Genomic DNA, 17,177 nt, shown 5'->3' with positions numbered 1-17,177 from the left:
TGTATTCTAAGCTTTGGAGAGTGCATTTTTTACCTGTGTGGCAATTATTACTGGAATTTGGCAATCTTCTGGTAAGGGGTGAAGTTGGCAGTGAATTGGTCTGCCAGGATATTGGCAATATCCTTCGGATCAGTATATTTAATGCCATTCTGTTGTAGCTCAGAGCGGATCTGAGCATTGCCATTTAGATTCTTTTTTTTTTTAAAACAAGTTTATTGTTTTTAACATACAAAATAAATATAACAATTTTATACAAGTAATTAAAATAGAAATGGTTATAACATTCAATAAAATAACCAAAGTATTTACAAAGACATCCACTACAAATCAAATCAATTAATTAAACTAAAATACCATGCTATTGAAGCTAAGATTTTTTTAACAGATTTTGTAAAGTATCCCATATAATATAATAAGATGTTTTTCTAGTAGTTCTTGATTTTATTGTCATCAATTCCATATGACACACTTCAGTCATAACATTTTTAAAGTCATTAAACGAAGGAGGATTATGTGAAATCCAATTTCTGGTTATTATTTTTCTAGCCACTGCTAGAATAGACCATAACAAGGGAAGCTTAACTTTTTTTAACACTTTTAGGAACAGGAGTGTTGAATAATATAAGTGATTTAGAAATAATGAAATTATCTGTAAAAAGGGCCTGCAAAAAATCATTGATTAACTTCCAATATTCCTTCAATTTTATACAGTCATAAAACATATGTGCCCAATCAGCATTAATTTCTGCATTACATCTTTTACATAGGTTGTCTTTATTATTTATTTTATTCATCATCAAAGGTGTATAGAAGGATCTATGTAAAAATGTCCAAGTAAAAAGTCTCCAAATAATGGAAGAAGTAGTTTTATAAGCAGATTCCAATATATATTGTTTATCTTGTTGTTTTGGTGATTCACCATTAATGGAAGTGAAATAATTCCAATAGGTATCTACACTGTAATAAGTTTCTTCTCTGATAATTTTATGTATGTATGAAAGCTTACCTTTATCAGAAACTTTATGTTGTAAATTTAATATCAAGTAATCAATCAGTATTGGAATAGATTCTTTAACTGTTATAGACATTAAATCAATTTTATTAATAAGATGTTGTCTAAAGGTCTGAACTTCTAACCAACAAGTTTCTCTCAGTTCAAATTCTTGTTTTAAGAAGTCTAAATTTTTTACTTTATTATCAGATAGCAACTGATACCAGTACTTTAGATCATTTTCTGTGACTAAAAGAGTTCTTTCAGAAGTGGTTGACAAAAGCATACCTTGTGTATACATTATAGGAAATAGACTAAAATTCCATTCCTTATACTTAGGATGCATGAATATAAAATTACGATAACTGATAATAATGTTTAATGGGTAACTAACTATATATTTTGGTGTAATAGGTGAAGTACAAAATTCTTTTAGTAACCATAACATGGGGTTATTTACAATAATATTTTTATGTGTTAAAGAGATTTTCATGAAGTGAATGCTAATTAGTTCCCAGTAATCTTTTCATCTTGCAACGTATGACTGATCTATTAACAAAGTAATAACTTTTATAATAGAAGAGATAGTATATAAATTAAAGTCTGGAAATGAAATGCCCCCTTGAGACCAGCTATTAGTATGTTTCTTTAATGCAATCCTAGGTCTATTAGGTGCCCATAAGAAATTTAACATTAGTGAATTCAATTTCTTAATAATTATTTTTGTAGGTGGGAGTATTATTGATTGTATTAAGTATAATATCTTAGGGAATATTATCATTTTAATAATTGTAAGTCTCTCTTCCATAGTAAAAAACATATTATTCCAGCTATTGAAAAGATTTTGTATATTAAGAAGAAAGGTACTATAATTATTATGTATAATAGATTTGATATCTTTAGTTAATATTATACCTAAGTATGTTATCTGACCTGAGTTGGGTATATATTTACTAAAATCACTAATGAGGACATTTTTTCGTGTATATATATATATATATGTAATATTTTAGTTTTTTCTTCACTGAATATTAAACCAGAAATATTTTTAAAATTCATCATTTTATCAAATAAGAACTGCATAGAAGAATTAGATTCTGCTGATGTAATTAGAACATCATCTGCAAAAAGTTGAATTTTAGATATTGTATTTTCATCTATATCAAATCCTTCTATATCAGTACTGTTTCTGATCAAATTAGCCCAAGGCTCCATTATTAAAGTAAATAATAATGGAGAGAGTGGACACCCTTGTTTTGTACCTTTTAAAATGGGTATTTTTTGTGAGACATATGTTCCTATCTTAATGTAAGCCAGTGCTCCTTTATATAGATGTTCAATTAGATTTACAAATGCATCTGAGAAGTTTGTGCACTTCAGTAAGATAAACAAGTAGTCCCAACTTACTGAATCAAATGCTGAACTTATATTGAGACTAATAAGTGTTAAATCTTTCTTTCTCCTATTTGCAAAATCAATTAACGTTAAAGTTCTCCTTATATTATCAAAAGTATTTCTATTTACAATGAAGCCTGTCTGGTCTATATCTATAATGCCTGGGATGATTGTCTTTAGTCTATCAGCAAAAATACTCATAAACATTTTATAGTCAACATTAAGTAATGAGATAGGTCTATATGAAGTGCATCTAGTTGGGTCTTTATTGGGTTTTAAAATTGGCAAAATAAATGTGTATTGCCAAGATGGGGGAGTTGTTAACTCATTTTGGGCCAAAATAAAAACCTTATGTATTAATGAGTATGTACTTTTAGAAAGAATTTTATAGATCTCTGGTATAATACCATCATTACCTGGTGCTTTGTTTGATTTAAGCTTGTTTATTTGTGTAACAACCTCTGTATATGAAATATTTTTACCCAATAGCTTAGTCTGTTGTTTATTAAGTTTTTTGTTCATGTTTGTAGTTATAAATTTCTTTATTTTATCTTTAGGCTCCATGTTAATGTTATTATGATTAATTTTGTGAAAGTGATTTCTAAATCCATCTAATATTTCTGGTAGACTAGAAACATTCTTCTTTTTCCTTGTAGAAAAAATTTCTTTGATACGATTTTGCTTATTCAACCTTTTTGTTTTATTTTTAAGTCTATGTAAGTATTTGGGACTTATTGAGTAAGACAGAAACTTGTATTTCTCTAATGTTATTTTAACTTTATGAGTTAAAAATTCTTTGTATTTCTCATTTAATTTATTTATTTCTTCAATGACTTTTTTGTCCATAATATTTTCTTTATTATTATGCTTATAAGAGTCTAATTTACTTTGAATATCTAATAATTCCTTGTCCCAAGATTTCCTTTTATTATTATACCATCTGATACTTTGTCCATATAGGTATGATTTTAAAGCATCCCAAACATAAACAATGGAGACTTCAGGAGTATTATTTATGTCTAAAAAATGTTGCACTTCTGAAAGTATATAATCTTTATAGTCTTTTAGTTGAGTTAAGTATGCTGGTATCCTTTTGATCTGAACATTGTAAGTATTTTATCATAAACTCAAAGACAATTGAATTATGATCTGATATAGGACACAAAATGATTTTAGAATTAATTAATTCTGTTACCATCTGGTTAGAAATAAAGACTCTATCTATTTTTGAATAAGTTTTATATCTGTTAGAAAAAAAAGTGTATGGTAATGATTTTGAATCTATCTGATTATTAATATCATTCAAATGATATACATTAACAAAATCCTTTAAATGTTTTGCATTAGATGTAATTTTCCTTTTTCCTATAGTAGTAGTATCATTTTCATGTAGGATACAATTAAAGTCACCAGCTAAAATAATATCTCCTATAGAAAATGATATGATCTTATTGAGATGGTGTTTCTCTGTATTAATGCCAATTCCTGGTATCCAATATACATTGATTAATGTATATGCCTTTCCATTAATCTGTATTGTAACCATACAAAACATTCCTTTATCATCTTCATAAGACTTAATAGTTTTAGGTATGGGCATACTTTTATTCCATAAAATAGCCACTCCTCTTTTTTTCTGAGTGTGTTCTGAACTAACTAAGACTGTATATTTATTAGTGGCTAATTTATCAATATCCTTTTTCAGGAGATGTGTTTCTTGAAGGAATACTAAGTTGGCCTTATGTAAATTAATGTATCTCATTAAACTTGCCCTTTTACATGGGTTATTCAGTCCATTAATGTTTAAAGAAATTCCTTTTAGAGAAATCATTTGGCTTTTTTTAAACATATAAAACTTATAATCAGAATAACAATTAACAAAATAAGTGATATTATACCTCCTCCTTTAGGTGTACCATTAAATATAGCTGTATTTATTGAAAATCTTATGGGATTTTGTATAAGCTTCATTTTTGCTTGTAGTGACAATGAGTTTATAAAATGTGTTGTGGATGTCAGAACTATATACAAACAACAATAAACAGATGAAAATAATATAAGGATTAAACCTTGCACCCAGCCTGGAGTTAAAAACTCCAACTTTGAGTAGCACATACCACTCAAGTTATCCCCCTACCCTAAGCAGCAGTACCTCAGCTGCCACCTTATCAATTTAATACTGGTTATTATTAACTAAAGTTAACCTCTTTCAATTAGATTATCTAGTAAAACAAAGCTAAACAATTTATAAATCAGCATCATATAAACAAATAGGAACATTTAGAAACAACTCATACTATGTACATCTATTTAGTATAATACATTTATAATCAAAATAGCATTCAAATAAACTTGATAATGGGAACCGAGAAGAGAGAGAGAAAGAAAAGAAGAGAGAGAAAGAGAAAAAAAAAAAAAAAAAGGGGGCATATCTACATATTAATTTATTAAAAGTTTGTAAAAATAAGTTCTTATGTTCATTTAGAGTCAATAACTTAGGCTATTATGGTTCAGACATTACATATATTAGGATATTCCTATTTTCTGTCATAGGAATGCAGTTAACAGTTTTTAAAAACTTTAAATTACTTGCATCAAAGCTTTCTTCTCATACTTATTATTGCCAGTTAAATAAAATATTTATGTTCATAGATATGGTTACAAATCATACTACATAGCAATGTAAATTCCCAGATATACTTAAATCATTGTGAAGAAAGCCATCTGTATTTTATATATCTGAACTGCTGCTTTAAAATATGTCACATGACAATTTCTTCTAAGATAAAATCATAATGATACTTATGCTTGTCAATTAGATAAGTCAAATGAATTATAACAGTATATATGTTTAAATCATAAGTATTTACATACATTAATATGTTGCAGTCATGTAAGCTTTCAAAAACATATGTATATATGTTTTACTTTCTATGCCTTCTAAAATATCTCACTTGCTTACTATGGCATACTGAATCATTTAAAATCATTATAAGTTTCATATTTTATAAATTATATCACAAATAAGTAAGTAGTTATAAAAAATAACACATTTAAATGTTATAGAGTTCGTTTTTCATCACAAAGTCGCATTTGCAGCAGTTCTACTTCCTGGAAGAGTGTTCTTCTTGAATCTGCGATGTGTCAGTGTGAAATCAGGGGTCAAAGTTCAAAATGACTGCATTCAGCTTCTCTGCGTGTATTCTGAGTGTTGAAGCTTTTAAAACAACTCGAGGACACTATTCACGAGGTAACCCACATCCCAAATTGTCTCCCTTAACATTCTGGCAGGAATTTTAATAAATGCAAATGACTGACATTCATTTAGCAATACAAATGAAACTAAACAGAGCAAAACCTTTGCGAAGTATTTTACAAGTCATTACAGTCTCTATGACAGTGAAACTAAGCCTACAGTTATTAACATATAATACAACTAATTTTTTTATGCCCCAATTCATTTTCTTATACAAATCTTATTATATACATGTATCAGTATTATCAAAAGCATGTAAATGTACTTATATGGGAGAAAAAGAGAGAGAGAGAAGAAAAGAAAGAGAGTAGAAAATAAAAAGAGAGAGAGAAGAAAGAGAAAAGAAAAAACAAGGAAGCTATAAAGAGTATATACAGTGAAATATTACTTGCTGTTTATATTAATAAAGATAGATATGAAACATATTATTTACCACTATTTTAGTTCTAATTATTTGTAATTAAATCATGACAAATTATTTGTAATCATGTATAAGCAATAGAATCATGGTATAATATTAAGCAACAGTGTTTAAACAGCATATATATATATTTTAAAAAAACTAATAAGTTATTAGTCCACTTTTCATATTTTTCATCATACTTCTCTCCTTGCCCTCCCCCACCCCTCACTAAATGCATAGTTTAAAAAGAATGCCATTATTTAAAACATGAAGAGAAAAAAATGTATCAAATTACTAACCTTGGGTCTCTTTATCACAAAGAGAAACAAGTTGATTGATAGCTTGTTATTTGTTCCTCAGAGATTTTGACTATTTATGAAACAAAAACAGTTCTTTGCACACAGAAAATAACTTTGATTAAATCTTTTAGAGTATTTGTGGTTTTCTGGAGATGTAGTAACTGTATTTGAAGAGATTAAGAGTGAAGGAGAAAGAGAGAGAAAAAAAAAAACATAGAACATGTCATTTGTTTTTCAGTCTTTTTTACTTCTCTGAAGTCTTCCAAGAAGTTTCTGTTGCCATCCTCTTTAACGAAGGACTAACCCATTCCATATCTTCTATTTTATCCAATATCTTATTTTTTTTAATATACAGCAAAGCAGAGTCCAAGTCTTCAAAAATTCTAGGGCCATCAGGTAAAAAGATTTTTAGTTCGGCAGGAAACAGAAGGTAGGTTTTGAACTGTGCTTTCTTAAGCTCTCTTATTAATGGCAGAAAAACTTTTTTTTAGTTATTACCAAGGAAGAATAGTCATTGTCAAAATGCACAGTTGCCTCGTTAATTTTAAGAGGTGCTTTAGCGCATGCAGATTTTAGTACCATCTCCTTATCATAAGATGGTAGAAATCTTACTATAACTGATCTAGGATACTTTTTGTTAGAGTTAAAATTAGACATGGATCTATGGGCTCTTTCAATACCAAAAGAAAATGCTTCTGACAAGTCTAAAGTTTTGGGAAGCCAAGTATTTAAAAAAGAAGTAATATTGTTACCTTCTATATTTTCTGGCAGTCCAAAAATCCTAATATTATTACGCCTAAATCTATTTTCCAGGTCATCAAGTTTGGTTTGTAGATGTGTGTTCTGCTTCAGCAAAAACTCAATGTTAATTTCTTCTTCCTGGATTCTATTCTCCATGTCATTAACAGTCTCTTCTATGCCTGTAATCTGAGTCTTCTGTTATTGCAAGTCTAGATGTAACAAATCTATTTGTTTTGTAGTTTTTTCTATGAAGTTATCAATTTTAGTATCCAGTTTGTCCATTTTGGTAGTAAGTTGCTGAATTGTAGATATCAGAGACTGAAGCTCTTTCTTGATGCTGGAATCCTGAGAATTTGTCTTACTGGAACTCATTTCAAACAGAGGTGCTGACAGAGAAATTTCCAAGGTGTTTTCTGACAGGAAAATTATTGAAATTTTCTTTCTTTTTTAGATATTATTCAAGAAACTGATATTCCAAACGTATTTAGAAAGAAAATTATTTCATAAATTAATTTTTAAAGTAATTATTTCCTGTCAGTGCAGTTAAGTTGGTGGCGCTGAAGAAATCTGCTGCTATCCTGTGTTCATCCTTGGCCACGCCCCAATTTACTCGCCATTTAGATTCTTGACATAGTTATAGAATGCTTTGTGGTTGTCTTTGGAATCTTTGGCAATTTTATTTTCATTTACAGAGTTTAATAACTACAGGCCAATAACGATTCTCTCTCCCTCCCCAAAATATTAGAGAAATGCATCCATATGCTGCTTATGCAATACCTAACCTCAAATAACCTGCTCTCAGAAAGACAGGATGGCTTTAGGCCCCATCACACACCACTACTGCTCTACTATATTTTACCAGTATAATAAGCCAACATAGAAACAACGGTCTCCTTGTATCCACCATGTTCTTAGACTTGTCAAAGGCATTTGATACTGTCTTGTACCAGCAACTGCTCATTTGACTCTCCTCAATAGGATGTTCACAATACTCCTTGTCATTTTTTTAGTTACCTATCTGGAGGGCAACAAGCCATTAAATGGCAAAAAAACTACTCATCCTTTTAACCAGTTACTACAGGTGTCCCTCAGGGCTCTATCCTGAGTCCTCTTCTAGTTAATATATTTATTAATTACCTCCACAGTTTCACTCACCATGCTAGTTTAGTTCAGTATGCAGACAACTCAACATTAATATGTGTGGACTCAGCAATAAATAAGGTCCAAGACATTACCCAAAAATCTTTCTCCCCTGTAGAAACCTGGCTCAAAGAATCAATAGTGAAGAAAGAAAGCCAGCACTCAACTCCTGGAATCAGGCAATCTTATTTAATGTCCAATTCATGACAGCAAAATAACATAACCGTACACCAACATGGTTGTACCGGTTTCGGTAAATCCTTCATCAGCAACCAAACATGACGTACAAAATGAAGACAAAACCTAACTTGCTGTCTTCCAACTTATATAAATTTCATATAGAAAGCATGGAGCGCCCTCTCGTGCATCAATAAAATAGTGCACTAGTTCATAAATGCTGAAATGTAATGCAAAAAACACAATTATCCCAAATATATACATTAATATATGAACCAGCATATACTGCACACCATTAAATCTACACACCAAAAACTAGGCTCCCTTTATAAGATCAATGGACGCCTTCCAGATACTGCAAGAAAAACTCTAGACAACTCACTCATGCACTGCTCCTACCCTAACAAACTTAAACAATACTCAAAGAAAGACATTTGCCTCCTGCTACCATAAAATAGCTAAATTTGCCACTAGTCTCCCTCATAGGACCCACCATTGTCATAGTTTAAAGCAATTAAAATGATGTGAATTGCACAAGTACCTAAAATGTTCACAACTAACTACAGCACACAAACTCATTTATCATCCAGAAAAGTGTCCTGCACTACAAAACTTATTACTACCCTACTGTCCAGCAAGGGACCACTGTTTTAGTAACAAATTCTTACTACTCATAAATAAGTCAAATAATTTTGCCAGGAGACTCTCTCTACTCCCAATTCATTGCTGAACTCTGGAATTGTATCTCCATACAAATAAAACTCTCCAACAACCTCAATAGTTTTAAACCACTGCTTAAACATTTTAACCAATCCTGGTCCTGCACATGCTCATTACCAGGTTAAGACTTTGTGCTTATCATACAATAGTCTGCAAATACTCTACTTAAACAGAATATTCTAAAACCTCTCACTGAAATGACAAAACAATTTTTATACATAACTGCTGCCCGTACAATCTATTAAGTTACACGTGGTCCTTCTCTTTAGTAACTTCTACTTCTGTAAAGTCTAAGAGTGTATAACTGTAACTACTGTACATTTACAAATGTAAACAGAAATGTAACTACTCTATGTTTAACTGGAACTTAGTATAATGCAATGTAAGCAAATGGAGCTTTTCTTCCCAGGCTTCTGCTGAAAATGGGTATTAGTCAGATTTCCTGGTAAGCAAAGACAAATAAATAATATTTGTTACATTGTGAGCAGCCATAAAGGAACTGTATGCAGAAAGCATTGAACCAATTCTGTTACTTCTTTTTATTTTAAGGCACTTGTGGTAATTCTCTGTAGCTATGAAAGTGTTGCTTGGTTTTGATTTGGTAATATGGAGGCGTTTTGACATTATTACTCTGGCAACAACTTATGTTTATATTCCTTTCATCATGCTTTCCAATGGTGAGATTCCCAAAAAAGCTGGGAGGCACTGTGGAAGCCTTCATCTTTGTTATCATATTATCCCAGCCTCTAGTGAAGAATACCTTTGGGGCAAGGAGGTGGAGGTATGTCTACTCAGTACTGATCTTTGTCCACAATCGCTGCCCCAAGAGAGATGGATGCACCAAACAGAGATAATGTGATTTTATTAAATTCAAAGTTATTTTTGTGTAACTTTAGTTCAATTTTAAAAACAGTTGTAAAAGGAACATAACACAAATTATAAATCGTATTTTCAAAAATTGAAACGATGCATAAATCATATTTTCATTTTATTTTCAAAATATTGAGAAATATTCTGAGCTAAGATACAATATAAACTTTGTACCAAATATAAGCCATATCAGCATATACCAAGCTATCCATAAAATTAAATCTTATTGAACTGCATTATCTATGTTTTGCAAATGTCAGCAAGCAATGATAGTATGTTGACTCAGTTTAGTGGAAGCCGAGAATGTCTCAGATGTCAGCAATATGCACCTGATGTCTGTCACCATATATCTAGACTGCCACTGACATGTTAACACTGTGTCCTTCCTCACTCATTTGAAACAGTTATCGTACTGCTTGCATCATGTGCACTGCACATATACTGACACTATATATACAGTTGCTACCATCTGCCACTCTCCGAGTGTTATTCCCTTGTTTTAACTGTGTTCCTAGCCTCTATATTACATGTTATGGTCAGCAGTTTGGATAACTTTGGTTCTAGCCTACAAATACCGTGAGCTTGTAGATTGCACAGATCATACCCTTGATGCGGCAACATGTAGTCATGTATGCCAAGTATGAGTTTATCTCTGAAGTACAGGGCACAGCAAAATGCCAAAACTTATAACACAGAACTCAGCAGCAATGACCACTAGGAAGGAATGGAGCAAGTCCACAAATGTTCTAAATGGGTTTTTAATAGTAATCCAAAACAGGCAAAAACAAACTAGAAGTAACAAAAAAAACAAGCACTTCCATCCCATATAACAAAAGGAATTCCTCAGGAATTATTGTTTTCCATCATTTTAGGTTTTATAAAAAATGCTGTTGGATATCTTTTTGCATCTTTTTGAATATGTTTATATATATTTATATTGTTTTTTGAGCACTGGTATTTATTTTTTATTTTTATTTAAATGACAAAATTGATGTACATGGGTTTGTTATTGCTATTGTGCATCTAATTTTCAGTGAGTGCTGTTTAAGAAGTTTTTTCAATGTAACTGCTGATTTGAGCACTATAGGGGGTGGGAGGATGACATAATGGTTAAGGTGTTTACCTTAAAGACACAAGTTGCAGGGTTTGACTCTCACATGGAGTAACTGGCTAGGCTTCAAATTACGCAAAAAAGGGCAGTTAGCCTAGTACTAATCTATGAACCTATCTATAAACTATTTAATCTGTCACATGACTTAACTTGTGGAGGTCTATTTAAACTGATTTTGTTGTTTTAGTTGTATTTCTGAGGAAGGCCTGTAGTTATACGGGACAAAAGCACTTGTTTTTAAATTAAAACCACCATTTTTTGTTGCTTCTAGTTTGTTTTTGCCAATTTTGGATTACTATTAAAAACCCATTTGGAATATTTGTGGACTTCCTCCATTCCTTCCTAGTGGTCATTGCTGCTGAGTTCTGTGTTATATGTATTTATCTCTCCCATATGTGCACAGGCTTCTGACTACTGATATACAACACTGGCATTTCTCCCCAGGCCTCCACTGAAAAAGGACCAATGTCCAGTCAGACTTTCCTGGTAAACAAATGTAAATTAAAATAAATAAATAAAAATAAATTTGGAAGTGGCACTAGTGGTGACACCTGTGTAACTGTTGATTTGAGCAATATAGCATTTTGCAGGAGATGTTCACAGTACTTGACACACCTGCTGTTTGACTATATGTTTATCTGTAAGGGTTTATTCCAGATGTGTTAAAATGGTGACACACCTACACTGTGACTTACTCCATTACTGTGTACCCATGGCACAGTCTCCTATCTATCAGGCACTGATGAAACCCCCCAGATGAATTAGCACCATCATGTGACTTTTGGTAAGCATCGCATAAATTATCATACAGTAGGCTTCAAACCTATACCACCAACCCCCTTCTGAAACATAAGCAACATCATTAGCCATGCAGCTGCTCGTGGTCAGCAGTGCTAATGTATACTTACAGCACCAATCAGAGTAAAGTGGGTTGCTAATTTCCTGGAAAAGTGTTTACATAAGACACTATTCCTGAGGTCAAACATAATTCTTCTTCTGCATAAAATGCAGTGAGGTTTTGCTGAAGTGCTCTCTTGAATCGACTATGAGTAGCCAAGCAAAGATAGCTTGGTGATGTGCACATAATTTTTTTAAAATCCAGCTCACAATGTGACAAATAAATAGAAGTGGGAATTTATGGGCTACAATGTTAAATTAGCTCCATTTCCTCTAATTCACTCTCTGGCCTAGTTGGCATTACTTCTTTTGGTAACTATTGCAGCGTGATGTTTTTCTTTTAACTTCATATCCAAATGTATCTTATATTGAATTGATTTTACTTAGTATTACTGCCCACTGTGACCTATAATTGTCATTATAAGTATGTCTACCTGCTGTGATCTATAATTTTTATTGTAACTCTTCAATTCAAATGTAAACGTGTGTAACTTTGTATTTCTTTGGAGCTTTTCTCCCCAGGACTCCATTGAAAACGGGTTCTTCTTGGCCCAATGGACTATCCTGGTAAACCAACTGCAAATAAATAAATAAATAAATAACTTTATTGTACTTCAGCTATGTTTACCTTACTGTCTACAGTGTGTATAATACATAAAACCATTCATTTATATACAATCATTTAGTAAGGAAGGAATAAAATTAATATTGCATTTTCGACTTAAAAGTTTCAGATGAATGTTGTGGTATAAATCAGCAGAAAAATGCTTATCTGTAAGAGGTAAGTTAAGTGTGGCTTCACCCTATTTCATACTGCAGAGTTCTAAAGTTACAATAAATAGCAACATTAAGCTGTAATGGTCTTTACATGCAATGCATCAAAATAGCTGCTAACAAAATAATGTATGTAAAGTTAAATAACTAAAATCATCTTTGATATGTGTGAATATAGTAAGATGGATGCAGTTCATAAAAAAATTTCTTTTTAATATTGCATCTCTTGGATGAAAATTCATCCCTGTGAAATAATCAGTGTAGCGCTATCATTCAGAAATTTGAACCCTGTACTATATATATATATATATATATATATATATGCTGAAATCTACATATGCTGTTGTGCCCTCACTATAGACATTTTTTGAAACAGGCAAGAAAGCACAGATACTCTAAAGAATCGAATAAAAGAGCTTGAAAATGAATACAAACAGATACACGTTGAAGTAAAAATGAAAGATGACCAAATACGTACACTGGAAGGAGAAATGGAGGTGAGTATAACCAAATTAACTAGATTTCAGGGGGGACTACGAAAATTATGCTTTTTATTAGTAGTATTATGCAAGACTACTATTACGAGCAAGAAATATACATCACTACAGGGAATAGCACAACCAAAGTTTTTTTTAGTGGTGTAATTGTGAACACTTATAGCCTGTGGAACAAATAATGGTACTTTGTTGGTATTTTCCTTCCTTTTTGTTTTTTTGACCAGCTGTTATATATTTGCAAATGTCAAAAAAAAATACTCGGACTGTTCACAAACAAAACCTTCACTGTGTCTTTCTATCAATGTATGCACTATTGTTGTGGACTAGATCCAAACATTGTTGGGTGGGTTTTTTAACACTTTTATTGAGTTATCACTTTTAAGACATATGCAAACACAAAGAAAAACATATTAACATGTTCCCAGTTAAATTGCTCACTTCCCGACTTTCCTTAAACCTCATTCCTCCTCCATATCATTATACTGCATGTATTGTTCCCACAATTTCCATTTATTTCGAAGTAATTTGCTCCTACTCTTTTCTGAAGATTCCACTTGCATTTCTTTTATCTCTGTTACAATATGCAATACTTCAGACACATTTGGTTTAGACTTTGATTTCCATTTTGTAGTAATTGCTTTTTTGGCTGCCACCAGAATTAAATTTAACAAGGCCTTACTATGTGTAGGCAATTCAGATTCTGTGTCCCAGCTCTAAAGAATCATTTCCTTATTTGCACCCATTTGCTCATCCAAAATTTCTGACAGTGTACTCTGTCAGGAATTTTTGAAGTCTGTCAACTCAATGCACTCCCAAAACATATGTTCCAAGTTACCTATTTCTTCCTCATCACACCTCCAATATTTGCTACCTACATGAGGAAAAACTGTTTGGTGTCTGCTTATAAAAACACCTATGCAAACCCTTCCAAGAAAAAATCCTACATCTTATAGACTTTGTTGTATACTTGGGAGTCACACATATGTCCTCCCATTGTTCTCTTGTAAATTGCTTTTCCAGTCTTTCTTCCCAATCTTTTCTAATCTCCACTGATTGACTCATATAGTTACCATGTGACATTTTATATGCTTTACCAGTTATCCCATTTTAACAGTAACTTCTGTTCTAGCTTCAACTAAAAACTCTGACAGAACAAGCCTTTCATTTAGGATCCTGCCTGTGGTAGGGAAGGCAGTCTCTCGCCTGCAGTCCAAATATCTTCTTGGCCTCTTCCCTTTCTAATACATTTCCTTCAATAGATATTTGATTCCAATACCTTGGCTCCTTTTCTCCAGTAAATTCCAGCCCCCTCTTACCTATTCTCTGCACCACTAATTGCAGTAATTCCTGCTATTCTCTGTACCACTAATTGCAGTCATCCCTATTGGCAAAATCTCCTTTCTCCATTCTCTTGTGTGCATAGTTCACAAAATACTTTCTGCTACTATGTGGATATAATATTCTGTTTGGCTGATGTTACTCTCCTGAAGGATCTGCATCCCAAATCCCACTCTCTTTATTTCTTGAATTTCTCCCATTTCATTATCATCCCTTTCTACTTTGAATTATGGCTTTCTGCTTGTCCTATATACATGAGCTTTAACTGTGAAGTTCTAAAATATCCCTTCAAATCAAGTAATTGCAAACCACCTTGCTCTACTGGAAGGAATGACTTATCCCACTTGGCCCTTATAAATTATTATTCACAACTTCTCCTCTGGTTGTAAAAATATGCCTGACTTGTATATAAAATTAAAGGGGCTAAAGATTTTCACTGCCTGTATCTTGCTATCCATATCCATAAACAAGAGCTTCCAGTTTCTCAGTTTTTGTATTATCCTTTGTTTAGTCACTTCCCACATATACTTAGATGTCATAACATAAGCCTTTTTAATCCATACCCATAAACAGTTATTTTCGTTTTCTTCCCATAAATATGGGTATTGCTGAACCAGTTCATGTGTGGGTACATAATTTACAGCTATAGCCTTTATTTTGTATTCATTAATTGTATATCCCAAAAAGACATGAAACTATCTCAGAATGTTCCACAACACTGAGATGTTCTTTTTTGGTTTTATCAGGTACTGCATATCATCTGCAAATAAAGCCAGCTTCTCTTGATTACCATACAAATATATTTTTGAATTTCTGAGTCCCTTATTTTCTTTGCAAGTGGCTCTAAATATAAAGCAAATAGTAAAGGGGAAAGAGGACACCCCTGCCTGGTTCCTCAGTTCAGGCACAACTTACCAGAGAGGAATCCTCCTACTCTAATTCTTATCTCCATTCCCTGATATATTCTCCCTAACTGACATTATTATTGTATCAGGGAATGTAAGTGCTTCCATTGCCCTACTTATAAAATCCCAGCTTACTCTGTTGAGTGTTTTCTCTGCATCAAGATTCACCAACAACTGCAGTATTTTCTTACATTTTGCTTTCCTCTGGATCATCATTGTTCTCTTAATGTTGTCAGATGTTTGCCTCCCCTCCACAAAACCACAATGCTCTATATCTGTCCATTTTCCCAACATCTTTTCCATTCTTTAAGCTATTATAGACATAAACACTCTATAATCATGGTTTAAAATATAAATGGGTCTATACGAACCTGGGTCTGATGGGTCTTTACCATTTTTAGGTATTACAGCCACCACAGCTTTCTTCCAGAATGTTGGTGCTTCCCCTCCTTTCAAACTACTGTTAAACAAAATGTTCCAGATCTTTATCACTTTCTTTCCTCTTAGCTTCCAAATTTCCACAGTTATACCACGTGTTCTTGGAGAATTTCTTGCACACTGATTGTATGTCTCTATTTTAACTCATCTCAACTGTTAATTGTTAACTCTCCTCTACCTCTAACCTTGACATACTGAAGTCTTACATAAATGCTTCCACTTGTGCCATTTCATTATTTTCACATGTCTCTGCTTTATACAAATGTTCATAAAATTTCCAAAATATCTCTAATACCTCAGGATCTCTGATTATTTTTCTTATCATAGGCTGCCCAAGTTTGTTAATGACCATTTCAACTTTCTGATGGCTAAGTTGTTGTGCTAAAAGTTTGTGTTCTCTGGAGTTATTATCAAAAACAGTTGCTTAACAGCAATTTTTTTAAACACGTGGATATTATCTACATACCTTATTTTCTGTTTAATATTTGGCAATTATGCCTCTTCTTGTTCTGTAAGATTTCCCTTATTCTGCAGAACATTAGCCTTTGTCAGTTCATCCAAATAATTCCTGTTACATCTTAAACTTATTTCCTTTTCTTTTTTTTATTTCTATCATATTTTTAAACTCCACTTTTATTTTATCCCACTCACTAGCTATAACTTCTGAAGGAATTTCTGTCTTCTCTAATAAGTCTTAAATAATTTCCACTACCCATTCCGTAAATTCCTCTGTTTTTAGCAGGTAGTTGGTAAAGTGCCAATGTCTCATGTTTACTTCACCACCCGGCATTTTATCTTAGTTTTTATTGGCACATGATCTGAAATAATTATTGGATGTGTGTTGAAACTTTCAAATAAATGCACACAATCCTATGAAATATAATTTTTGTCTAGTCTAGCCCAGTTGTACCTTGAGGAATAATATGTAAAATATTCTCCAAGTTCTTACAACTGAATTCACATCTTCCATACCAAATCTTTTCATAAATTTCTTCAGAAATATACTCTCTTGTTATACTTCATCTTCTAGATACCCCTGACACATCTTAACCATTGCAAATCAAGTTCCACTCCCCACCTACAAGTAATATTCCCTGCTGACAGTTATTTCTTCCAAAATTTTCTTAAGCTTCATAATAGCAGTTTTAGGTGGAAAATAATTACATGTCAGTGTAGTCCTCCTCTCTTGCCAGTAGCCCCTTGCTACCACAAATCTACTTTTGAC

At 32.3% G+C, this 17,177-nt stretch overlaps 1 protein-coding gene across 1 annotated transcript in view; it reads left to right on the top strand.

Moving 5' to 3' along the window:
* Positions 1–17,177, top strand: part of LOC122794350 (macoilin-like) — a 990,560-nt gene that overhangs the window by 775,227 nt on the left and 198,156 nt on the right. Inside the window, exon 9 of the mRNA XM_044062667.1 lies at positions 13,151–13,271. Coding sequence (XP_043918602.1) covers positions 13,151–13,271 — 121 coding nt within the window. The remainder of the gene's footprint in view (positions 1–13,150; positions 13,272–17,177) is intronic.

This window comes from Protopterus annectens, chromosome 2.part1 (genome assembly GCF_019279795.1).
Source record: "Protopterus annectens isolate FY-2018-M chromosome 2.part1, PAN1.0, whole genome shotgun sequence".
Taxonomy (NCBI): domain Eukaryota; kingdom Metazoa; phylum Chordata; order Ceratodontiformes; family Protopteridae; genus Protopterus; species Protopterus annectens.
Note: the sequence above shows the minus strand (reverse complement) of the source record. Positions and strands in the feature narration are given on the sequence as shown.